Raw genomic sequence first — 25623 nt, 5'->3', positions numbered from 1 at the left:
GAAAACGGAATATTCTGTTTTTACAGAGTGAAGTTTAAATTAAAGCTATTGGACTAGTGTTATTAATCACATTTCTTCCCTTATTTTTTGAGTATTGATCTGTAAAGTGTTGATAGAGTTGTTGAGACCTTCCACTATTGATTTTAAAAAAATGTTGGTGCATAAGCATTTATTATGACTTCAAATTCAACATAGTACTGCTTCCTTCCAAAATCAAATTAAGCAAGAAAACATGGGGGGGGGGTGTTGCTCCTTGCAAACCAGAATGTGATTTAAGGTCGGCACTTCAAACCCATCAGCTGCTCCAACATGGTAGCTTTGAGTTGGAACCTATTCAAGGGCACTTAACAATGCCACCACAGTGGATTAGGCATTAGGATGCTAATCCTAAATTTGGTGGTTCAAAACCAAAAGCTGCTCCTCAGGAGAAGTGTGTGGCTGTCTGCTCTTGTAAAGATTTATAGTCTCAAAAACCAAAACCCTATAGAATAGTTACCCTCTGTCCTTATATAAGGGTTATTATGAGTTGGAATCAACTTGATGGCAGTAGGTTTGGCGTTTTGTGTCTCTAGGTGTCCCTAGTCCCTAGGTGTTGGAAATGGTTAAAGGCTCAGCTACTAAGCAGAGGTTGGTGCCTTGAATCCACGCAAAGGTGCTTCAAAAGGAAGCTCTGGTGATCTGCTTCTGAAAGATCATAGCCATTGAAAAACCCTATGAAGCACAATTCTACTCTCAAACATATGGGGTCTCCATGAGTTAGAATTGATTCAATGGCAGTTGGTATATAGCTGTCTCTCGTGGTTTTTGTGCTGGGATAATGCCACCAGAAATTTAGCTCTTAATTGCAACTTTGGACATAATGAAACTGCAAAGTGAGGGTAACTTGCAGCTCTCTTGAAAGATTTTGAAACTCCCAACACCTGGAAGACACAATACGTGTCAAGTGCTATCCATTCGGTTCTGACTCATAGCGACCCTATATAGGGTTTCCGAGGAGTGACTGGTGAGTTTGCATTGCCAACCTTGCAGTTCAAATCGACCTTACGGTCCAGTGCTTATCCTACAGTGCCACACTAGTACCCCGACAGGATACTAGTCCACCATTAAAGTAAAGCCTGTGTAGTTAGTTACATGGTCACTCTTCTCCCTCTCCCGTGGAGTCATTCCAAACAGGGTTCCTGTGCTTAGAATTTCTTTTCATTGCTAGCCAGTTTCTTACTTGGGCTGAGGAAATACACCCCAGCTATAAGAATGTAAGGGAGCTTCTGGTAGCATAGTGGTTCTGAATTGGGCTGTTAACTTCAAGGTTAGTAGTTCAAAACTACCCGCTCTGTGGAAGAAAGATGAGGCTTTCTGCTACTGTGAAGATTTATAGCCTCGGAAACCCTATACAGACTTGATATGAGTCAGAACCGACTCCATGGCACACCACCACCATCAGAATGTAATTCTAGCCTAGACTGTCAAGCTACAGATGAGAGCAGAAACATTTGAGGAAAGCTAGCAGTTTGAAATAATCAAGCACCAGAGTAAACCATTTAGTAGAGGGCACAGAATAAATTGTAAATCCTGAGATAGTAGAGAAGATATAGCCATTCCCCTTCCCCTCATCCCTCCAAAAAATTGCTGTGAAAAAGAAACAAATTTCATTTTGGAATCAAAATATCTTTTTTTTTTTTTTAATTTCAGTAGATCAAATTAGTGAACTTATAAGAAAGAGTTCAAGGATTCTCTGAGATGTAATCAAAAGACAAAAAGGAAAATATGGGTGCAAAATTAAAGTGCTGTATCTAGAAGTCCTTATATCCTATAATAGAAGTTCTAATAAGAATGATCAGAAAAAAATGGAAGAACATATAGAAACAACAGAAGACAATGTCCCTGAGTTTGAGAAAGACTTGACTGTATTGAAAGGGCCCTCTGGGTCTGGAGGCTAGATGATGAGAGCTTGTTAGAGAGGTGTAGCGTTAAATAAAAAGGAAGCGATGACCTAAGTAACTGATTTTGACACACATTTAAGGGCTGGTGTGGAATGAGACATGAAATAAGACTTCGCATTGGAAAACAAGACTTCTGGAAGAATGATTGATGGTACAACATGGGAAAAAATGGAAAGATAATTAATTTGGCTTTTAACGTAAATTTTCACCAGCTACAATTTCTCCCTAAGAAAAATTTGGATATAGACAGATTTACTTGTTTGCCTTTCCTGCAGCTTGAACAATGCCATCATTCCACTACTCGTGTAATTAATTGTCTCTTGAATTGACTTAATTTCATGTTACTACAGTGTTTCATTATGCTTAATTTACATTTAACATTTTATAGTTGTATTTAAGGGGGGAAAGAATTCTATAAAATGATAGACATTACAGGAAAGGAGTCTGTCTGTATGGTAGAGCGCCTGTTGAAGTTTCTGAGCAAGGGAGTACCATGCTCAAAGCAGTGACTGGTAGGGAGAGGCAACTCCTTCAGAGCATGCGCATTTTCCGGGCTCTGGATGTACAATATTTTTTTTATTAATTTAGTTGTTGACAACATTTTTTGTTTATTAATCTAGCTATTATACTTTTTTGGAGTCCTGGTATAGCACTATGGGTTAATGTGTTGGACTGCAAGGTTGGTTGGAACCACAAGGCCAGCAGTTTAAGCTCACCAGCTGCTCCTAGGAAACCCTCCCTATACAGGGTTGCTATGAGTTGGAACTGACTCAATGACACTTAACAACAGCAACATCATACTCTTTAATTTGAAGCAATATAAATACATGGTATGAAGTACAAGGGGGCTTCAAAAATGTAAAATGGAATTTAAAAATGTTGAGGTAATTTTCCCACAGACTTTTTGAAGCCCACTCATGTTATTTCTTGAAAGTGAATCAGCATACCTCAAGAATTAACTTAACATATGTTGAAAAGCCATTTGTTTATTAAATGTTAATTGAGTTTTTCTTGGCTATTTATTCAAGGGTCTTGTATATAGGTTAGTATCTGAAAAGAAGACCTACACCAGTAACTATAACATGGCAAACAGGCAGTTAAAGGAGGAAGGATAAAGTGCTGTGGCATTTCAGAAGAAAGGGAGATTATTTCCAGCTTTTTCTTTTTGTGTGGGGAAGAAGATTTTGGGGTGGCTAGATTAAAGCAGAGATTATAGGGGAAAGGTACTCCAAGTAGAAGGGACCCCGAGCCAAATGTAGAGCTGTGTGAGGTCTTTGGCTTTCGTGAGTATTTTTGTTTGAGGTATGTGTGCATGTGCACATGTGGTAGTAGAGCAGGTGCTTAAAGGAAAGTTAGGAGAAATAATGAAGGTTAGGTAGTTTGAAGCCAAGATTACAGACCAAGTTTGAACTTTATTTGTAGGTAGCAGGGATCCATTTAACATTTTTGAACAGAGAGATAACATTACGTTATGATTTAGCAAAATGACTCATTTCTTTTATTTGAAAATTTAATAAGCATCCAGTACTTACATCATCAGCAAAATATGATAAGATAAAAGATTTGTCTAATAGCGCTGCTTAGGGTAGATTAGAAAGTGAGAAAGTAGTGATAGGGAAACCAGTTAGGAGGTTTATGCAATACTTGCACATGAGTAAACCACAATCCCTGATGGCTGCTCTCTTGAAATGGTAATTAAGTAGTGTACCTATTATTTCATATTAAAGTTCTTTTTGGTTGAACTTTTCTGCTTAAGTAGAAAAGAGAGAGAAGAGCAGGAATATAGCTGAGCCTCAGAAAGGTCTAAAATCAGGAGTCAAAAAACTTGATACTTCTTCTATTCTCCCTCTACTTCTTGGGGTATTCACTGGATTCTTTTCATTTTTTATTTGTAAACTTTCTTACAGTAGCCTAAGCCAAAGTTGGAAAATGGCTTTCTTTGACTCCCATGTTTGGATATTACCATTTAAGCCACCAGAGTGGGGTGGGGGCGAAGACAGGCTTTTATTTTATTTTATTTTTTTTTAATGTGATTTTGGAGAAGATTACATAGCAAATTTGGTTCTTGTTTGACAATTGCTATACATTTTCGAAGGCAGTGGGTTATGCAGATTACTCAGTGATACAGGTTCCACTTTTCATAATGTGTCAGCATTCTCATAATTTCCATTCTAGTTACTCTGTGACCATTAATATAGCTTTTCCCCTCTTTTAATTTGCCATCTTTGGTCTAGGATAAGTAAATGTTGACTGTTAAATCTCATTTAGATGGTTGTTTAGAGGTGCACAGTAGTTCACAGGTGATATGATTTATTTTATGAGCCACTCTGTCTTTTGGCTGAGAGGTCACTGACCACCAGGATTAGTAAGTAGTTCCAAGTTTAAAGGATATCCCAGAGCAGTAGTCTGAATGGTTCCTCTAATCTCTGTCAATCCAGTAGTCTGGCCTTTTTTTTTAATAGAAATTTGAGTTTTGTTCTACATGCTTTTCCCATTCTATCCAGAACCATCTGTTGTTCCTGGTTGGAACAGTCAGTAGTGGTAGCCAGGCACCATCTAGTTCTCTGGTCTCGAGGTAGGTGAGAGGAGGCCATGGTTTGTATAGACTATTTGTCCCATGGCCCAGTTTCTTTTTGAGTCTTTTTTTTCCTCCTCCTTTCTCTTTTGCTCCCAGTGTGTAGACATCAATTGTTGTATCTTAAAAGCTCTCAAGCTTTTAAGACACAAAATACTTACTCTTGAAACTAGACTGTAGGACATTGTCTTTTTGAGCTATGTTATGCCAGTTGACCAAATTGCATGCCCATTCACCCCAAGATTTAGCGGATTACTGGTTTTTGGTTTGTTTTTTCCCAGTTTTGGTTTGGGTAAAAGTTTACAGAGCTAGTTGGTTTTCCATTCAACAATTCATATACATTTTGATTTGTGAAAAGACTGACTGACTTTCATGGTTTCTGATTCTCAGGGATAGGACTTTGATACTATTTTATAGCTAGTGCCAATCAGCTGTGGCCTGGAGAGTCTAAATACACTGTGGGAGTTTATTCTTCTAGATAAGATAGTCAGCTAAGAGAGGTCATGACTTAGGCAGAAATCCCCAGGATGTTTACTTCACTTTGGATTTGATCAGGGTTTAATTTATTGGCTGGAACATAACAGACTACATTAAATTTAGAGAAGTGCTATAAAAATTTTGCAGAATTTTCCCCTAATAAGCTACAGAGTGTATTTAAGTTGTTTTTTAACCGCCTTAATCTTCATGTTGTTGATTGCTAATTTTTTATAGCATTGTGATATGAGAAGATGCTTTGTAATATTTCAGTGATTTTAAATTTATTGAGGCGTGCTTTGTGGGTTAGAATATGGTTTATTCTAGAGAATATTCCATGTATACTAGAAAAGAATATATATCGTGCTGTTGTTGGGTGGAGTGTTGTGTATATGTCTATGAGGTCAAGTTGGTTGATAGTGTATAGTTCTTCTGTGTCTTTGTTGAGTTTCTGTCTAATTCTGCCCTTCATCGAAAATGGTGTATCAGAATCTCCTATTATTGTTGTTGTTAAGTGTCATTAAGTCGGTTCTGACTCATAGTGACACTGTATAGGGTTTCTGAGGTGCAACTGGTGAATTTGAACCGCCGACCTTGAAGTTCAAACCAACGTTGCGGGTCCAGTGTATTGTCCCACAGTGCCACACCAAGACTCCTATTATTGTTGTGGGTGTGTAGTTGTCTCATTTCTCTCTTCAATTCTATTTGATTTTTGTATTTTGGGGTCTTTCGTTGGTTGCATATTTATTTACTTATTTTTGACCCATTATTCATTATATATAATATCCTCCTTTGTCTCTTCCTGGTTTTTACTTTAAGGTCTAAATTTCATCAAAAATTAATACTGCCACTCCTGCTCATTTTTTGATTGCCATTAACTTTTTTTTTTTTTTTAAGTGTTTTATTGTGAATTATATGATAGTTTACATGGGAGAACATTAGTTTTACATTCATTCTATCCTACACGTATCATTGCCATGGTTACAATCCCCTCCATGCATCATCAACTGACCAAAGGCTATACCCTGCAAGCCTGTCCCCTACACTATCTCCTCCCGACCCCTAGCACTCCCAGTCTTCAGCACACAGTCGCTCTCCCTCTCTGGATCTAAAGTCCCCAGCTGCTCCATTGCTCCACTTCATTGTCTCTGCCTCCATCTTGGGCATCACTGCTGCTCTGGGTAGGGTCCCGCTCTCCGCTCTTCTCCGTTGATGGTCCTAGAGACCTCCGCTCCTAGACTGAAAAATTATTCCTTCTCTTCCTTGCTATAAAATGTCTACCTTTACATTTCCAACCTTCACAATCAGTCCTGATACCAGTTATTCACTATTGTATCACAAGAGACCCATCTGCATTTTATTTCATCAGCTCCACCTAGGCAGATTGGATACTACTCACTGGAGATTCTGCCTTCCTCCAGATTGCCATTAACTTTTGATATATTGTTTTCACTCTTTGGATTTTAGTTTAGTTTTGTCTTTGTGTGTAAGGTGTGTTTCACGTAGACAGGATATTGATGGGTCTTGTTTTATTATCCATTCTACTACTCTCTGTCTCTATGTAATTATTGATAGGTATAAATTGATTACTGTCATTTTTTGGTGTGTGGTGCTGCTAGTTTCTTTGTTCCATATAATTTTCTGTGCTGAGTTAATTGTTTATAGGTTTCCTTGTCATTGCCTTTGTTGTTGGCATTTTAACGTGTATTAAATCTTAGGAATTTTCCTTTTTAAAAATGTTTTGAGTAGACTATTGATTTTATTTTGTTAGTGTACGATTTATTAATTTCTTCCCATGTTTAAAACACTCTGTTCTATCCTGAAATCTACTTGACTTCCTTTTCATTTGGAAGTTCTGTAATTACACTATTCCCCCTTTTTATTTGTATTTTTTCTTGTTACAAACTGGTATCTCTTTTTCCCTATTTCAGTCTTGTAGGTTTGTTTTACTTTGGATACTTCTATATCTGACTTCTGGGTGGTAGTGTCATGTATGTTAATCTTAGATTGTTGTCTGCCTTTGTTAGTTTTCTGCCCAAAGAATTCCCGTAAGTATTTTTTTTATGTTTGTCTGGGTTTTACAAATTCTTTTTATATGTGTTTATCTGAAAATGTCCTGATTTCATCGTAGTATTTGAGGGACCTTGGGGCTCCCGGATTATCATCCATATCTGTTTCATTTGGTCTCTCGTGTCTTTATTGTGGAGGACCTGTGTAGCATGTCTCCCTAGTCTGCCATCTTACTGTTCCTCTCCAAGTGGAAACTTAACAAAACTGGTTTACCCCTTTGAGGACTGGGGTGTATCAGCTCAGAGGGACAGGAGTACTCAGGCACTGGAATTGTTCTGTATCTTGGTTTTGTTGTGATAACTTAGATTTATGCATATATCAAAATTCATCAAGATGTGTTAACTTTATTGTGTATAGCAATACTTCAATTTTTAAAAAAGTCTAAGCAAAGTTATCTTGTTTGACTTATCTGCATTACCTTGTTATCTATAGTTGTTGTTAGCTTCCATAGAGCTGGCCAGCCTTCTGATTGGTTGCAGATAGGTCAGTTGTGATCCATAGGGTTTTCATTGGTTAATTTTTCTAAGTAGATCACCAGGCCTTTCTTCCTAATTTGTATTAGTCTAAGAAGATTTATTGAAACCAGTTCAGCATCATAGCAGTATACAAGCTGCCACTGCCAAATGGTGGTGGCTGCTAATAAGGTACATTAGTCAGGAATCAAACCTGGGTCTTATGTATGTTATTGTTGTGTGCTGTCGAGATGATTCTGATTCATAGTGATTATAGGATAGAGTAGAACTGCCCCATAGGGTTTCTAAGGGTGTAATCTTTATGGACTGATGAGCCCTGGTAGTACAGTGATTAAATACTCAGCTGCTAACTGAAAGGTTAGTGGTTCTAACCCACCAGTCTCTCTGTAGGAGAAAGATGTCTGTCTGCTTCCATAAAGATTTGTAGCCTTAGAAACCCTGTGGAGCAGTTCTACTCTGTCCTATATAGGGTCGCTGAGAGTCTAAATTTGATTCGATGGCACTATGTTTGGTTTCTTTGGTTAATCTTTACAGGAACAGGTTGCCAGGTCTTTAATCTTTACTTATTCTCTGATTTAGGAGCTGTGACTGATGAGAATTAAAGGCCATGGATGAAGATGGACTTGAATTACAACCACAAGGGCCAAACTCATTTTTTGATGCAACAGGTATAACTACTCGGACTATTCCACTTCTCAGCTACCTAATTTGGGGTTGGTTATCAAGAGAATGAATTTAGTAGACTCTCACATTTATATTTACACTTCAGTATGCATATATACTACAAATGTTCAACAGTACATTATAATTCCCCTCCTCAAAATGTGGCTTCCTCACAACTAACTCTCATATTCTGTCAGTAAAAGCAGCAGTATCAAACCTTAGCATTAGCTTAGTTGTTCTCATCTTCCCCAGTCATACCATTAAGTCCTAATAGTTCTCTCTTTGAAAATGTTACATGTTGACACCTGTGCCTCTCTACTTGACTTCCTGCCAAGTAGACAGGCTCTATCATCTCATTCTTGATCTGTGATAACCTTTAAACTGTTTTCCTTGCCCTTAGTGTCTTTCTTGATATAGTCCACCAGTCAGAGTGCTCATCATAAAATAACATGAATCATGTCCTTTTTCTTTGCTCCATTACCCAATAGATAAAGTGAAAGCCCTAGATCTTCTACATTTTGACCCTGTCCTGCATTTGCAACCCAGTCTCTTGTAATTTCCCAGACACAGCTTTCTGCTTCAAGTAGATGCTCTCCAAATGGCACATGGAAAATTATATTCTTACAGTTCTAATAATAAGAAAAACCATACTCACAATTTCGAGTTACCCATACCTCCAGTTACATTACAGTGTACAGTGATTATACTATGTTTTAAAATGTAAAATGGTTCTCTATTAAACTAGCTAGCTACCCTGATAAATAAAATGTTAATGATTTTTCTATTGGACTTTAAATTATCATATTGCAGTATATTAAAGAAATAGTAATTAATCATCAATAAATTTAAAATGTGATTTTTAATTTTTAAGTTTCTTTAATCTCTAAATCCAGAGGCTATGTGTGTTTTCCTTAACAACATAGGATAGTTTTTTGGCTCATGGTTGATAATGTTAAGTGTACAGTTATGATTCTTTCTTGAAGTCCTGGTGTGGTGCTGTAAGCACTGGACTGCTAACTGCAAAGTTGGCAGGTCAAACCCACCAGCTGCTCCTTGGAAACCCTATGAGTCAAATCAACTTGCAGCACTTAACAACAAGGACAATTCTCTTATCAGAATATGGTGGTGGTGGTTATTTGCCGTGGAGTTGGTTCCGACTCATAGCGACCCTGTACAGGGTTTCCGAAGCTGTAAATCTTTATGAAATCATCTTTCTCCCACAGAACAGATGGTAGTTTCAAACTGCTGACCTTGAGGTTCACAGCTCGATTCATAGCTATTACTGTCAGAATATGCAGTATAATTAATATGCTCAAATGAGAGACTTTGAGGTCTTTGGAGAAATACACACAACATTTATGAACTGAATCCTGCTGCAAGCAAGCATGGTCATGAACTAAGGTAGATTGAAGGACTATTACGTTTTAGTTCCAATTATTAACACTTATGGTGTTTGTTTATCTTTGAGCAAGTCACTTAATCTGCCAGTACCTCCGTTTTCGTATGTCCTAATAATAATGAAACCTCTCTTTACAGATTTTCAGACCACTACCCATCCCACACATTCCCATTTGATCATCACAGCAGTCCTGTGAGGTATGCGTGGTGGATACTACTGTCCTCATTTTACTGATGAGGAAAACAAAACTCAGAGGTTAAATGACTTGCCTAAGGTCACAAAACTAATAAGTGTCTAAACCCTGTTCTCTGATTTGGACCTTTTTATCAAATATTTTTCACCTTTTCACCAAAATGTTTTACATTCAACAAATCATATAGTTTGTTTCATTACAATGATTATAATCCCCTCCATGTACCAGTTAACAGTATTTCTCTCTATTCACTTTAGATCTTTTGTTTTTGTTTTAAACATTCAGACATATATAATAAGTTACACCACCAAAGGGCACATATTCTGCAAGTCTGCCTCCTGGCTACCCAGCTCTCAGTCCCTTTCTTTCCATGAATCTAGAGTCCTCACCTGATTGCTCTGTCCATATTCTCATATCTGCCCCCATCTCTGGTGTCGCTGCTTCTCTGGATAAGGTCCCGCATTCTGCTTGTGCTCTTCTCCCTTGATGGTCCTAGGGTCCTCTGTTTCTGTACTATAAGATTAACTACTCCCCCATTTTTGTTACTAAATTTCTACTCCTACAATTGTGACAGTCTCAATTAGTCATGATAATAGTTACTCACTATTGAATCATAAGAATCTTATCTCTATCTCTTTTGACCAGACACATCTTAGACAAGATGAAAACTATACATTGGGGACTCTTACCTTCCCCCCTCCCCACTCTGAAACTAAACTCCTTGAAACCTTGTAAGGCAGTCACTTAGTGCCTTTGTCGCCCCCTCATTTTAGGTAGCCAATGTCTAAGTTGCCCATCCCTATCTACCCTGTATTCAGAGGGGATAGCATTGATACTTGATGTTGAAGACCCCATCCCTCTTTGCTGGTATTTTGACCTACTACCACCATAAGTATAGGTCAAGTTCATCAAATTGTAGCAGTTTACCCTTGTTTCCTTTATTTTAAAAAAATTCTTTTTCCTTCTAGTTAAGTTCTGATTATCAAGCCATTGAGGTTAGGTCAGATGGGTATATTATCTGCAAGTTTGGGTGTTCTTCTACATCTCCCCTGCTTCACTCTCAGCTGTAGCCTTCTGTGGCTATGTCCTTGTCCATGGGCTCAGGTGTCCCCAGGTCTCACCACACTTTGGACCAGTCAGCCCTTTCTCTTCTCTCTCTCATCTCCAGGTCAGTGGGAGTCTATGGACTGTGGTTGAACTCAGCACATTTCTTCATTGCTGCCTTTTCCCCTCTTTAACTCACCAATAGACCAATGTGGTCATCGGCAAGCTTACATGCCTGCTCATGTGTTCCCTTTGAGTTTCAGTCTTAGAGGGGGATTAAAGTTATGTGTTTTTGTAAAGGCCTGGTGATGACATGGAGTCATTGAGTTAGGCACCTGCTTGAGCTTAGCCTGGTTTGAGTCAACTGTAAACACTAATTAATTAATTAATTTTTTAGGTAAGATTCTTTTAAAATGTTGTTTGCTCTTCTCTGAACCAGGAGTTGCGATACTGAATTTATTTTATCTGATTTTCTAATTTTGGGTAAGGATATATGATTTCTGTTCTCATTTGATATATTCATTCAGAATAATATTTACTGGGCACTGTATGCTGTACAGACTGTATGATCTTGGGTAAATCGTTAAATCGCACTGGGCTTCAATTGGTTCAATCTCTACCGTCATTCCTGAACTGTAGAATGGACTAGATTAGAGTTTCCTATATTGTGAGGAAGTGCCTTGGGGGTTAGAGGCTGGGAGGCACAGGGAAGAGGTTGGAGAGAGGTGGAGTAGTACCCTGGTGAAGTTGTGAGCAGGTTCCTCTCTGTCAGCTAACCTCATGCTCCATCATATCAGAGCAGCTTTTATTCATTTTGTCCACCCACAGAGACTTCACAACCAATTGTCTTTCTTCCTTAACTGTGGCCTTCTATATGTCTTTTCATTTATATTCTGATCCTTCTAAGTCCTAGACTCAGCGAAGATTTTCTAAATTTTCATAGTCATAGGTGGAGGATATCAGTGGAATATTGAATCTGAACAAAATGGTGAAAAAATATAAAGGAATAAAGGAAAATCTGGAAGGGAAGGGAAAGAAATCTTTCCACAGGAGAGATGGAAAGAAGAAAAATATGGATTGATAAGGGAGGTGGAACAAGAAGGAAAACAGATAAAGTGGAGGAAAATGGTGTATTTGCCTCATGAAGTTACATTGCTTATTTAATAATCATCCCTTAATTACCTATGCATATAGTTTAAGTTTAGTGTTTCAACTGTTGGGTTTTCCTTGTATTTCTTCATTAGTTGATTTGGGATGAGCACAAAATATCCTTGTGTTAAAAATTTTCTAATTTTAGTATGATTCAAAAATAGATTTTATTTTTTTTAACCTATCGTGATGTTTGAGAAAACTCAGATGTGCAGTCTGTTTTCCTAATAGAAGTTAAATATCATTTATACTACTTGAGATAGTCATGAATTCTTGTCTGAAATTTGTCATTTTAAGATTTTTTTTTTTTTTTTTTAAGGAGCTGATGCTACACACATGGATGGTGATCAAATTGTTGTGGAAGTACAAGAAACGGTTTTTGTTTCAGATGTTGTGGATTCAGACATAACGGTGCATAACTTTGTTCCTGATGACCCAGACTCCGTTGTAATCCAAGATGTTATTGAGGACGTTGTTATAGAAGATGTTCAATGTTCAGACATCATGGAAGAAGCGGATGTATCTGAAACTGTCATCATTCCTGAGCAAGTGCTGGATTCAGATGTAACTGAAGAAGTTTCCCTGGAACACTGCACCATCCCAGATGATGTTTTAGCGTCCGACATTACTTCAGCCTCAATGTCTATGCCAGAACATGTCTTGACAGCTGAATCTATACATGTACCTGATGTTGGCCATGTTGAACATGTGGTTCATGATAATGTAGTAGAAGCAGAAATTGTCACTGACCCTCTGACAACTGACGTAGTTTCTGAAGAAGTACTGGTAGCAGACTGTGCCTCTGAAGCAGTCATAGATGCCAATGGGATCCCTGTGGACCAGCAAGATGATGACAAAAGCAACTGTGAGGACTACCTGATGATCTCCTGTAAGTTTTGGGGTAAAGTGATTGTCAAAGGTGTTTTTGAAAGCTCACTTTTCTAATTTACATTGTGATGAAGTTTTCTTGACTTAAACTTTCATAAAAGTAAAAGTGAATCTCATAAGCCTTTCTACATTGTTGTTTCAGTTTGGATCATGTACGATAACTCAAAATTTAAGAAAAGTGAAGTGGTACAGAGTTAAGAATTGTTTCTCAGTAAGGATAAACTAGAAAGAGCTTCGGTCCAGAAAGATACTGGCTGACGGGAACTCCGCAATCATGAAAGTTACAATTAGGTTTATTAGAAATTAGTAACCCTCTTGAAAATGAAGAAGGATTCAACTTGGGGGAAAAAAATATATGACCAAACTACTTAAATACTGTTTGTATATGGACTACTTACATCAGACTTAATGTACTTGCTATACTTATATATTATAAATTATACAAAATGCTACTTCTCTAACAGCATGGAAAAGAGCTCTGTTATGGTATTGAAATATAACATGATTTCAAGTATGATCAATTATTGAAGAAATACAGTATTTTGGAACCCATTTCTAATTGTTTAACTTGGCATCTATGAGGGCAGCTTGCCTTCTTACAAACATATTTTTTTTTGTACAATTTTAAGAAGGGGGGAGTCCAGTGGCTCTGTAGAATAAACACTGGACTCTAGGTAGGATAAGCACTTGGCTGCTGAAGCCCACTAGCTGCTCTGTGGAAGAAAGTTGAGGCTTCCTTCTCCTGTAAAGATTTATAGTCTCAGAAACCTTATATTACAGGGTCGCTAGAGTCGGAACCGACTCACTAGTACTTAATTAACAGCATCAATTTTGGTAAAGACAATTAAGTATGATAGACCACAGTTTTGACCCAGTATGGAAATTCTTAAGCCTTTAAAACCTGTCGTTGTTGTCATTGTTGTTAAGTGCTGTCAAATCGGTTCTGACTCGTAGCAACCCTGTATAGGTTTTCCAAGGAACAGCTGAGGGGTTTGAACTGCCAACCTTGTGGTTCGCAGTCCAGTGCTGATCCTGCAGTGCCACACCAGGACCTAGACTTCAAATAAATTAATAAATACAGACAGATAATTTGCTTATATAAAGTCACAAAGCTTTGTGCTTTGTATGAATATATCTGTTTTACTAAAAGAATATAATGTGTATAGGAATGCAGCATTTTAGGAAATTTCTTTGAAAACATCCCAAGATTTAAGAAGTTAAATAAACCTAGGCACAAAAAGAAAGAAAATGACACTACTAAAGTCAGACATTATTGTAGATGGATGTTGTTGTTAGTAAGTGCCGTCGAGTCGGTTCTGACTCTGCAACTCCATATAGGGTTTCTGAGGAGCAGCTGGTGAGCTTGAACCGCCAACCTTGCTGTTCACACCAACTTTGCAGTCCTGCGCATTAACTCACAGAGCCACACCAGGACTCCATTGTAGATGTAGCACAGATACTGAGTATGCCCTAAACAAATACATAAAACCATTGTCCCTGAAGACTTTACAAACTGCTATGGAGAAACAGGTTGCAATGTGATACAGAAGTGTGAATAAAGTGCTGTGAAAATAGGGAATGGAGTAGTTGACATTTGAATTAAAAAAATAAACTCTGGTTTTACAAGATGAAGAAGAGCATGGGTATGAGGATAACATTCCATGCAAATTGTATAGTACGTGAAAAAGGGGAAATCATACTTCAGGAAGTACTTATGTATCTTTTCTCTTTTTGTTTAATTCTTTAGAATAAATTTCTAGAAATATAATTGATGGATCAAAGCAGAGGGGATATACATTTTTAATTGTGCTATCTATTCTCTTTCTATTTTGCTTATAACCCTCTTTACCAAGTGGAGAATGTTTATTTCTCCACACTCGAACCACAAGAAGAGTATTATTTTCCATTTTAGTTCTTGCCAGTCTGACGGGAAAATATGGGATCTTGTTTTAATTTAGAATTAACTTTAGGAAGATAGTTCTGTTAACGGTATGGAGTAAGAATATGTGTGTGTCAGGGTGGGGAGAATAGGTGAGGGATTGATTAGTGGCAGAAAGGTATTTGAAATGGTTTATATAGAGATAAAGAAGATACTAGGTACATTAATAGTAATGGGGGTAAAGAGAGGAAGTTGCATTTTAAAACAGATTTGGAAGTAAAATAGGCAAGATTTGGTGACTGAATAGGGATGATGATATGAGGGTCACCTGATCTTGCATTAGAACATCTGGAGTAGTATTCAAAAATTGCATTTTCAACTAAATAGCTTCCAGCATTCAAAAATTCCTCTTACATCCTCCTAATCTGGCTCTCCAATTTTACCAATTGGGAGATGTAAGAGGAATTTTTGAATGTTGGGAGCAAGGCTGGAGAAAGTAGAGTTAGATTCATCATGATTTATGAGTGGAAGAGGGTCTAGTAAAATACTTCAGAGGAGAAAATTCTACCAGTTCGTCTTGACTTCTCTCTCTGTTGTCAGTTCCTTCTGTTTTCCTAAACTTGTCTGCTAAAGAGTAAAACACTATCTCTTGCCTTTATTACCTACCCTTCTAGGAAGTTCAGTCCTCCAAGGGAGTCATTAAAATATAAGAAGTTGCTTCTGTAATAGTTGATGTAATGTATACTAGATTGTTGTATTACACAGTCCACATTTAGAAAGTTTGTATTTAAAATTTTATTTATAGTCATTTTCTTATAGGAACTGAGTTTCTGCTAATATATGAGGAAGGCTTCAAAAAGTTCATGGAAAAATGGAATCAAAGATAAAGGAGGATTTGTATCTGTAAACTTTTAAAGCCTCCTCGTATATAAATTTTACTGTTTCTAAAAAAGTAAATATGGATGGACATAAACTGCTATCATGGTGTGTTTTAAGTATGATGATAATTCATTCCTCTCCTTTTAAAATAAAATATCATATCCAAGCTAAAAGAATAACTTTTAGCTAAAGATTACAGTGCTAAAACACACACATGGGTGCATGCCTACTTTATTCTCCTACTTAACTATTATAAAATGCTAGGATTATGTTTAAATTTGTGTAGGGATGGTGACTTTTGGTAATATCTTTTGTTTTCTTTATTATGTAAGCACTTCTGCATTCTTTATTTTTTTTTCCTCCTTCACACCCATGTCTTTCTCCCCTTCAGAGTAATTACCATATTAAAATTTTTAATTTACTTTTGGCTTTGTAATCAAACTAATTAAATGCCTTGGAATAAATGAGCATTTCTCTTGTTTCGGCCACCCAGTAAAGATACTTCTTTTATGCTGTTTTGTAACTCAAAGCCTATATTGATTGTAGAAATTTAGGGTTGATAAAAAGTTTTGTGTTATGTGTATAGATTTTTTATGATGGCGAATGCTGAGATGCTATTAGTAACAGTCAATTTTGATGCTTTTCATAGTGTGAGGAATGGTAGTGTCTCTGAACGCATATATTTATTCACTTCATAGGTCAAAGAACATGCACAGATGTCTAAATATTCTCTTTTGAAGTAGTAACCTAATAAATAAAATGTTTCGTGTCCATCTTGGCAGAATTCTTTCCTCTGAAGGACTCACTTTAAGTGATGGTGAAAAAGCAGTCCTTATTCTGTATACATTGAAACCTATGAGAGCCGAAATTATGGGGCTAACCTTGTTTTTCTTGGTTTTACACACTTTCTACCTTTGACAGGGTACAATTTTACCACTTTTATATTGCTTTCTAATAAGAAGCCTACCTCATTAACACCCAGTGAATTTTCTTTTTCTTACAGGTTTCTTACTCACACAGGTTCGGAGTTTTGCAGGTTTTACTGTAGGGCTCTTTGATAGTATGACCTCTTTATCTAGTCTTTGCAGTCTAGATGTTATGATTGCTCCAAATTGATTGTTCCTGGAGAATAGGATCTGCTACATCTTACCCACTTACATGTCTTCCCCATTAGTAATCCTTGGGTGGCACAGATGGTTAAGTACTTGACTGGTAGCTGAAAAGATGGGGGTTTGAACCCATCCAGAGGCCTGGCAATCTACTTTTGAAAGGTCAGAGCCTTGAAAACCCTATGGAACAATTCTACGCTGCACACATGGTGTTGCCATTAGTTGGAGTTGATTAAACGGCTATTAACAACATCTTTATCAAACCCTGTGGATATTTGGTATGAAATAAAAGTTGAATACATGAGTATTACTTTGGTAACTAAAATTCTATGGACATATAATGCCTCATCCAAGGTATTAACAGTTCATTTCTTCCTTGCCAGTGGCTACTGGCTCATACATGGTTTCAGTCAGGATAGATCAGTGGTATTTCAACTCCAATTATATTTCATTGCTATTTCATCCCCTGATGGCACTTTAAGAGTTTTTTTTGTTCTCTGAGAGGTGGAGGATTTGAGTCATCCAGTTGTTACTTATGTTGGTTCTTTGTTGTTGTTGTTGTTAAGTGCCGTCAAGTCGGTTCTGACCCATAGCAACCCTGTATAGGGTTTCTGAGGAGCAACTGGTGAGCTTGAACTGCTGACCTTGAAGTTCAAACGGCTTTGCAGTCTGGTGCATTAACCCATAGCACCAGGACTCCATGTTGGTTCTTAGCTCTTCTTAATCTGAAACAGCTGCCAGACTTCATACTCTGTCTCCGACAGTCTTCAGCTACCTGGAATATCACTTTACAACTGGATAATGATGCTGCCATTTTGCAAAACATCAGTTTGTACATTAAAGAAAGTTGGAAAAGATCTGATAATGATTCTGGCAGTGGCAACACCTGCAAGAAAGAAAATACGCTTTGGGTGCCTCTGATAATTAACATGATCAATGGATTATCACTCTTTAGACTTTGCTTACATCTCCGTGTCTTTTAATTAGTACAGTTAGGTAGAAGATGAGTAGATGTTACATGTTTCTTTCTAATCCTAAATTCAGCTTAATTGTTGAAATAAATTTTTGCGGGGAGTAAAAACTTTATTGGACTTCTGGTTTGGTGCAGTAGGATAAGTACTGGACTACTAACCATAAGGTCAGCGATTCAAACCCACCTTGTTGTTGTTGTGTTGTTGTGAAGTGCCATCGAATTGATTCCCACCCATAGCGATCCTGTGTAGGGTTTCCAAGGAGCAGCTGGTGAGCTTAAACCACCGACCTTGCATTTCAGACGACTGCAGTCTGACGCATTAGCCCACAGCGCCACACCAGGAACCCATCTTGGATGGTACTTAATAACAGTAATAGGTTTATTGATGATAATTCACATACCATACAGTCTATCCATGTACAGTGTGCAGTTCAGTGGTTATGCAGCCATCACCATAGCCAATTTTCAGACATTTTTCACCTCACAAAGAAAGCCTGTACCCTTTAGCTATCACTTCCTCCAATCTTCAGCTCAGCACTCATCCTCAGACAGACACTAATCTACTTCCTATCTCTATGGTGGTGGTGGTGGTGTGCCACCAAGTTGGTTCCAACTCTTTAGCAACCCTGTATAGGGTTTCTGAGGTTATAGATCTTTACTAGATTAGAAAGCCTCCTCTTTCTCCTGCTGAGCGGCTGGCAGATTCGAACTGCTGACCTTGTCATTAACAGCCCAGTTTGTAATCCACTGTGCTACCAGGGCTCCTCCTATCTCTTTAGATGTGCTTATTCAAGTCCATATTTTGTTGTTGTTGTTAAGTACCGTCGAGTCGATTCTAACCCATAGCAACCTTGTATAGGGTTTCCAAGAAGCAGCTGGTGAGCTTGAACCGCCGACCTTGAAGTTCAAACCACCACAGGACTCCATATTTTAGCATGTGCTTAATTCCTTTTTATTACTGAATAATATTCCATTGCATGCATGGTACCACATTTGGGTTTTGTATGAACGTTCATTTTAATTTCTCTAGAAGTGGGATTGCTAAATCATACGGTAACTCTATGCTTAGCTTTTTGAGGAGCTGTTACTCGACTGTTTTCCAAAGCAGCTATACTATTTTACATTCCCACAAGCAGTGTATGAGAGTTCTAATTTGTCCACATCCTTGTCAGGACTTGTTATTCTGTCTTTTTGATTCTAGTCATCCTAATGAGTATGAAGGGGTAGCTCATTGTGATCTTGATTTTCATTTCCCTGATGGTTTATGATGCTGAGCTGCTTTTGATGTGCTTATTGACTATTTGTTATATCTTTGGAGAAATATCTATTCATATTTATCCATTTTGGAAATTGGGTTATTTTATTCAGTTGAAAAAATTATTCTAGATACTAGTCTTTTATAAGATACATGATTTGCAAATATTTTCTTCCGTTTACATGGTTTTTTTTTTTTTTTTTCACTTTATAGTGTCCAATGTACAAAAGGTTTAAATGTGTCAAGTCTAGTTTATCTGTATTTTATTTTGTTGCTTGTGCTTTTGGTCTCATATTTAAGAACTGTTGCCTAATTAAAGGTCACAAAAATTTGCACTTGTTTCCTTCTAAAAGTTTTCTAGTTTCATCTCTAATATTTAGATCTTTGATCCATTTTGAGTTTATTTTTGTATATGGTGTGAGGTAAGGGTCCAACTTACTTTGCATGGAGATATTCAGTTGTTCAAGCACCTTTTGTTGAAAAGACTGTTCTTACCCCATTGAATGGTCTTGGCACTCATGTCAAAAATCAGTTGACCATAGATGTGAGAGTTTATTTCTGGATTCACAGTTCTATTAATCTGTTTGTGTACCTGTATGCTAGTACCATATTGTCTTGATTACTATTGCTTTGTAGTAACTGGAAATCACGAAGTATGAGTCCTTTGCTCTCCAAGATTGTCTTGGCTATTTAGGGTGTCTTGAGTTTCTGTGATCTTTACAACCAGCTTATCAGTTTCTACAAAGAAGCCAGCTAGGAATGTGATACGGATTTTGTTGAATTTGTAGTTGAATTTTGGGCGTGTTGCCATTTTAACAGTATTGAGTCTTCAGATCTATGAGCATGACATGTCTTTATTAGTAAGTCCTTGAATGTCTTTAAACCATATTTTGTAGTTTCAGAGTATAAGTTTTGCATATTGAAAACAACTTTTGAATGAAGTCAGATGCAAAGACTGGTTTTAATCCATCTTGGGCACAACTCTTTTCTAAGCTGTAGAAAGTTTATTCTGAAGTTTGACAGTCTCTTCAGAGTCCAATTTCTTCTGGCTGGCCTAATTTTAACTAGGATTTAAAGTTTTTCCATTCACTGCTGGTGGTACAGTGGGTTACACGTTGGGCTGCTAACCGCAAGGTCAGCAATTCAAGCCCACCAGCCATTCCATGAGAGACAGATGAGGCTTTCTGCTCTGGTAAATATTTACAGCCTCAGAAACGCTAGGGTTGCTGTGAATCAAAAGCTCATGGGCACACAACAACAACAATATGCATATATTATCTGCCTTTTGTGCACATATACCTGATTCAGAGGGCTGTTTGCTTAAGCTCTGCTTTGAGTATGGTCAGATGCTATATGAAGGGGAGAGGAGAAGGTAAAGTCTCTTTCAGTGGTGGGGAAAAAATGATAGTTTCTCTAGTCAGTATTAAACCTTTGCTTCTTGTTCCTTCTTCCCCCTCTGCTTGTTTTAACTTTTTGGCCCTTTCTTTGCCTTATGTTCTCTTCAGCTTTCACTTGTGTTTTTTTTTTTTTTTTCTTGCTCTTTTCAGACCTTGACTAGAATGGCAGATTTGCTGCAGGGCTACAGCAAGAGTCTTCTCCCATATCCCACAGGACAGTAAACAGTAGCCAGTCCTTACTTCTTTCTGCCCTTGATGATTTTTTTTCTGTCCCATTTTCCATGCAAATAGCCTATAACAAGAGGGAATGATTTACTTTGCCATTCTGCTCTCAGGTGCCAGTGGTATGTGTGACTGCATTACCAGAAAGCAATATATAGCATGGTGGTTAAGAGCACAGTCTTTGGATCTCAGATGCCTGCTTTCAAGTCCTGGCTGCACCATTTACTAGCTCTGTAAGTTGGAGCAAATTACTCACCCTGTCTCCGTTTCACTTTGCTCCTCTGCTTTGTTCCTCTGATAGTACCTGCCTTATGAGGTTGTTGGGAGGATTAAATGAATTAAAACATGTGAAACTTTTACAATAATACATTGTCAGTATTAGCTACTAAATACACAGTAACAGTTTTTCCCATGACTCATCTCTTTTCCAGTGAATATCAACTCCTTCCCACTCAGGATATCAACAGGATTAAATTGTTGCTTACTGAGCCCAGAAGATTCTTAGATGATTGGCCATACCGTGGCTGGGATGATTCTAATTTCACTTTCTAGTCCAGTTTCCTATTATTTTAAAGTCCAGGCAGAAATGCATAATTCTGCTTTAAAAAGTTTATTAAAATTAACAAGTGATGGTGACAGAATGATTTTCTATGGAAAATGAGGATGTGCCTACTTTTATAGTAGCATCAAAGAAAACAACTATATCTTTCTGGAGTATGAAATTTCTTCTGCCAAAGACAGAACTCTTGCTCATATAGTATCTAGTCTAATGTCAACCTATATGAGGCTTCGTTTCTAATACACATTTAAAAAATATGGTTAAACTTATTTTAAGCAGTTTTAAAATAGGCAAAGAAATTACAGCCCATAATTTAGGCTTAAAACCCTTTGCAGGGTTAAGTGAAAATGTGTGACCATTTTTAATGTATTGATTATAAAATTGGAAGTTTTCATTTGTACAGACAATGATTTTAATAAACCTTTTGATGACAGTGAGGTTAGAAGTATAGCTATGCTCTATTTATGTGTTTTTATATTTGGAGACCAGAGATCGTTTTGCTAAATTAAAATTATATTCAAAATACATAATGGTTTATATGAAATGTCTACATAATACAAGTAGATAAGTAACTAGATTGGTTAGTTCTTACTTAACTAATTCTTATTAAAAGGTTTTTGTATGCTTTGTTGTTGTTATGTGCCGTGGAGTCGGTTCCGACTCATAGTGACCCTGTACAGGGTTTCCGAGGCTGTATATTTTTATGGGAGCAGAAAGCCTCATCTTTCTTCCGCGGAACAGCTGGTAGTTTCCAACTGCTGACCCTGAGGTTCGCCACCCAGTTCGTAACCACTACGTTATCAGAGCTCCTTAATATGGTAATGTTAATACAAGCATGTAAGGATCTCTGGCACATAGTTGTTGTTGTTGTGAAGTGCTGTCGAGTTGGTTCCGACACATAGCGACCCTGTATAGGGTTTCCTAGAAGCAGCTGGTGAGCTTGAACTGCCGACTTTGCAGTTCAAACGGCTTTGCAGTCTGGCGCTTAACCCACAGCGCCACACCAGGATGGTGTTTGTATAGTAGCATATATATAATTTGATTCCATTTGGATGAATGTATCAAGGAAGAGCTCAGGTGCTAATGTATGAAAATACTTCAACTCATCAAGCCCACTGTCTTTTGACCAAATCCTGAGTCCATTGACAGTTCCTTCAGAAAATGTAATTAAATTTATTTAGTGAGGTTTCTTGTTAATAAAACTCTCCTCTTGGGGGAGGTTGGGGAGGCTTAGGATAGTATTTATGGTATGATTTCTATCTAACTAGGTTACTGTGAACATTTGACTTTTAACTTATTAAAATTTATACTTTTTAAGAAAGAAGAGGAAAAAAAAGAGTAATCTGATACAATTTGATGAACTTGACGTACACCTATGGATGCAGTAGCTCAAAAGAGAATCGTTCCCACTCCCTTCACACACAGAGTAGACAGGGATGGGCAACTTGGACATTGGCTACCCAAAATGGGGGGAGGAGGAGGTACAAAGGCAAGAAGTGACTGGCTTACAAGCTTTCAAGAGGGAACCTAGAGTCAGGTGGCCTGGAGGAAAGCAGAATCCAGTGAGTAGTATCCAGTCTGTCTAGGCAGAGCTGATGAAATGAAATGCAGATGGGTGTCTTGTAATACAATAGTGAATAATTGTTATCAGGACTGATTTTGAGGGTTAGAAATGTAAAGGTAGACGTTTTATAGTAAGGAAGGGAGTGATTAACTTTCCAGTCTAGGAGCAGAGGTCCCTAGGACCATCAACAAAGAAGAGCGGAGAGTGGGACCCTACCCAGAGAAGCAGTGATGCCTGAGATGGAGGCAGAGACAATGACTTGGAGCGATGGAGCAGCTGGGAACTTTAGATCCAGAGAGGGAGAGCGACTGTGTGCTGAAGACTGGGGGGGTGCGGTGGGGGGTGGGAGGCAGACTTGTGGAATATACCCTTTGGTTGGTTGATGATGCATGGAGGGGATTGTCACCATGGCAATGAAATGATATACGATAGAATGAATGTAAAACTAATATTCTCCCATGTAAACTATCATATAATTCTCAATAAAACATTTTAAAAAAATGAATACTTTTAAAAAAATTGTCCTAAGAAAGATTATTTAGTTGGAGCGTTGTATCCAGTTGATGACAACAAAGGTAGCTAACAGCAAACCCTCAGTGTGGCACTGTGGGTTAATATACTGGACTGCAAGGTCAGTTTTAACCACAAGGTCAGTTGTTCAGGCTAATCAACCGTTCTTTGGAAACCCTATACAAGGTCACTAAGCGTCAGAACTGACTCGACGACACAATAACACGAAGTCCTCACTAAATGATATCTGTGTGCTAGAACCTAGTATGTATTATTTTCCGTGTAACAACTTTATAACGTTGGTATTACTGCCAGATTCAGACTGGGTAATGGGCTCAGTTTCAAGTTTACCTGTGTAGCTAGCATTAGCTTGGGGATTTAAAATTGTTGTTAAGTGCCATCAAGTCAGTTCCGACCCTTAGCGACCCTGTATAGGGTTTCTGAGGAGTGGTTGGTGAGTTTGAACTGCCAACCTTGTGGTTCAAACCAACCGTGCAGTCCAGTGCATTATCCCACAGCGCCACATACACACGTATTTGCATAACATGTATATGTATATATATATAATGTGACGACACACAACGGCAACACAGTATATAAAGTTAATACTATAAAGCAGTAGAATTGAAATAAATATGGTTATTGGCAGTTGGAGACGAGTAGAATTTTGATGACTACTAAAATTTGAAGTATTGTTGAATACCAAATTTCAACAATGTTAGGAAATGATAGGGGGAGAAGGCTTGATGAACATTAGCTTACTCACTGTAGCAGAAGCTACCTAGATAGTCTCAGAGTTCTATTTTGTTTTGTTTTTCTATCTAAACAATGTTGTGTTTTTCAAATTTGTGTTTTCACAGGGAAAAGGAATCATGTATAAAACTTATTTTTTCTTCTTCATGTTTGCTTTTCTTGTGCCCTCATTCAGTCAAAAACATTTAATAATCATCCATGATGAGCTATGGACCTTGCATGTTGTTTGAGATCAACAGTAAAAAGTGTCTGGCTTTTTAGAATTCACAATCTTGGAGGGAAGGTAGATAATACAGTTGCGTGTGCAAAGGTATATAAATGAATATACAGAGTGTCTCAGAAGCACAAATTGAAGAAATGGTGGGGAATTTTGGTGCACTTTTGAGTGAGGTAAATGTTAAAAGAGTTGTTAGTCAATGTACTATAGAAGATCAGCTGAAGACATGACTAAGTTGATTTTATCTCTCCTTCTGTCTATTCCCTTCCATTCTGTATTGAAGTACATTTCACATATCATTTTCATTCATAAACATTTCAGTGTATACTTCTAAGGAGTCCTGATGTGGCGCTGTGGGTTAATGCACCAGACTGCAAAGCCATTTGAACTGCAAGGTGGGCAGTTGAAGCTCACGCTCCTTGGAAACCCTATACAGGGTCGCTATAGGTCGGAATCGACTCAACCGGCACTTAACAACAACAATTATACTTCTAAAAGATTAAAAATAATAAAACTAATACCAGTATTATATCTTTGAAAAATAATTAGGAATGAATTCCATTTGAAGGATGAGCTAAATGATGAGTAGAGGGAGTCCTGGTGTGGCGCTGTAAAATAAGCACTAGACTGCTAACCACAAGGTCTGCAGTTCAAACCCACCAATTCCTTGGACACCTTATACAGGATCACTATGAATCGGAATTGACTCGATGGCACTTAACAACAACAGGTGGCTGAGGAGAATGGCATAGCATTTTGGCAGGCAAAAGGGCATGTTGAAAGACAGGAAGATGTATGACAGATCACTGGGGTGCAATGGCAATCAATGTCTTTGGTGAGAAAGGTAGAGGAAGTGGTGAGAAATAATATTGGTAAAATAGGCAGGGTCCAAACAATAAGAGAAAGGAGCCCTGGTAACATAGTGGATTACGAGTTGGGCTTCTAACCACAAGGTCAGCAGTTCGAAACTACCAGTAGCTCCATGGGAGAAAAATGAGGCTTTTTGCTCCCGTAAAGATTTATAGCCTTGGAAACCCTATACAGGGTCACTGTGAGTCGGAACTGACTCCACGTCACTCACCACTACCAAGCAATAAGGGACATTGAACACACTAAGGACTCTTTTTTTTTAATGTTTTATTGTGAATTATGTGATAGTTTACATGGGAGAACATTAGCTTTATATTCATCCTATCGTATATCGTTTCATTGTCATGGTTACAATCCCTTCCATGCATCATCAACCAACCAAAGGGTATACCCTGCAAGCCTGCCCCCCACACTCCCCCCACCCCAGGGTCTTCAGCACATCAGCACACAGCCCCTCTTCCTCTCTGGGCTCTCTGGGCCCAAAGTCCCCAGCCCCCTTACATCAAGGAGTCTTTTTGATATGGGGGACTTTTAAAGTAGAATAATAATACTAGCTTAGATGTACAGT

At 37.9% G+C, this 25623-nt stretch overlaps 1 protein-coding gene across 1 annotated transcript in view; it reads left to right on the top strand.

Annotated features, from left to right (window-relative positions):
• The first annotated feature begins 8109 nt into the window (after positions 1 to 8109).
• The window catches only part of ZFX (zinc finger protein, X-linked), a 49265-nt gene continuing 31751 nt past the window's right edge, over positions 8110 to 25623 (top strand). Inside the window, exons 1-2 of the mRNA XM_006835566.1 lie at positions 8110 to 8200; positions 12300 to 12869. Coding sequence (XP_006835629.1) covers positions 8140 to 8200; positions 12300 to 12869 — 631 coding nt within the window. The 5' untranslated portion in view covers positions 8110 to 8139. The remainder of the gene's footprint in view (positions 8201 to 12299; positions 12870 to 25623) is intronic.

Source organism: Chrysochloris asiatica, unplaced genomic scaffold (genome assembly GCF_000296735.1).
Source record: "Chrysochloris asiatica unplaced genomic scaffold, ChrAsi1.0 scaffold00018, whole genome shotgun sequence".
Lineage (NCBI taxonomy): Eukaryota > Metazoa > Chordata > Mammalia > Afrosoricida > Chrysochloridae > Chrysochloris > Chrysochloris asiatica.
The sequence above is the reverse complement of the archived record's forward strand: the minus strand, read 5'-3'. Positions and strand labels throughout refer to the sequence as shown.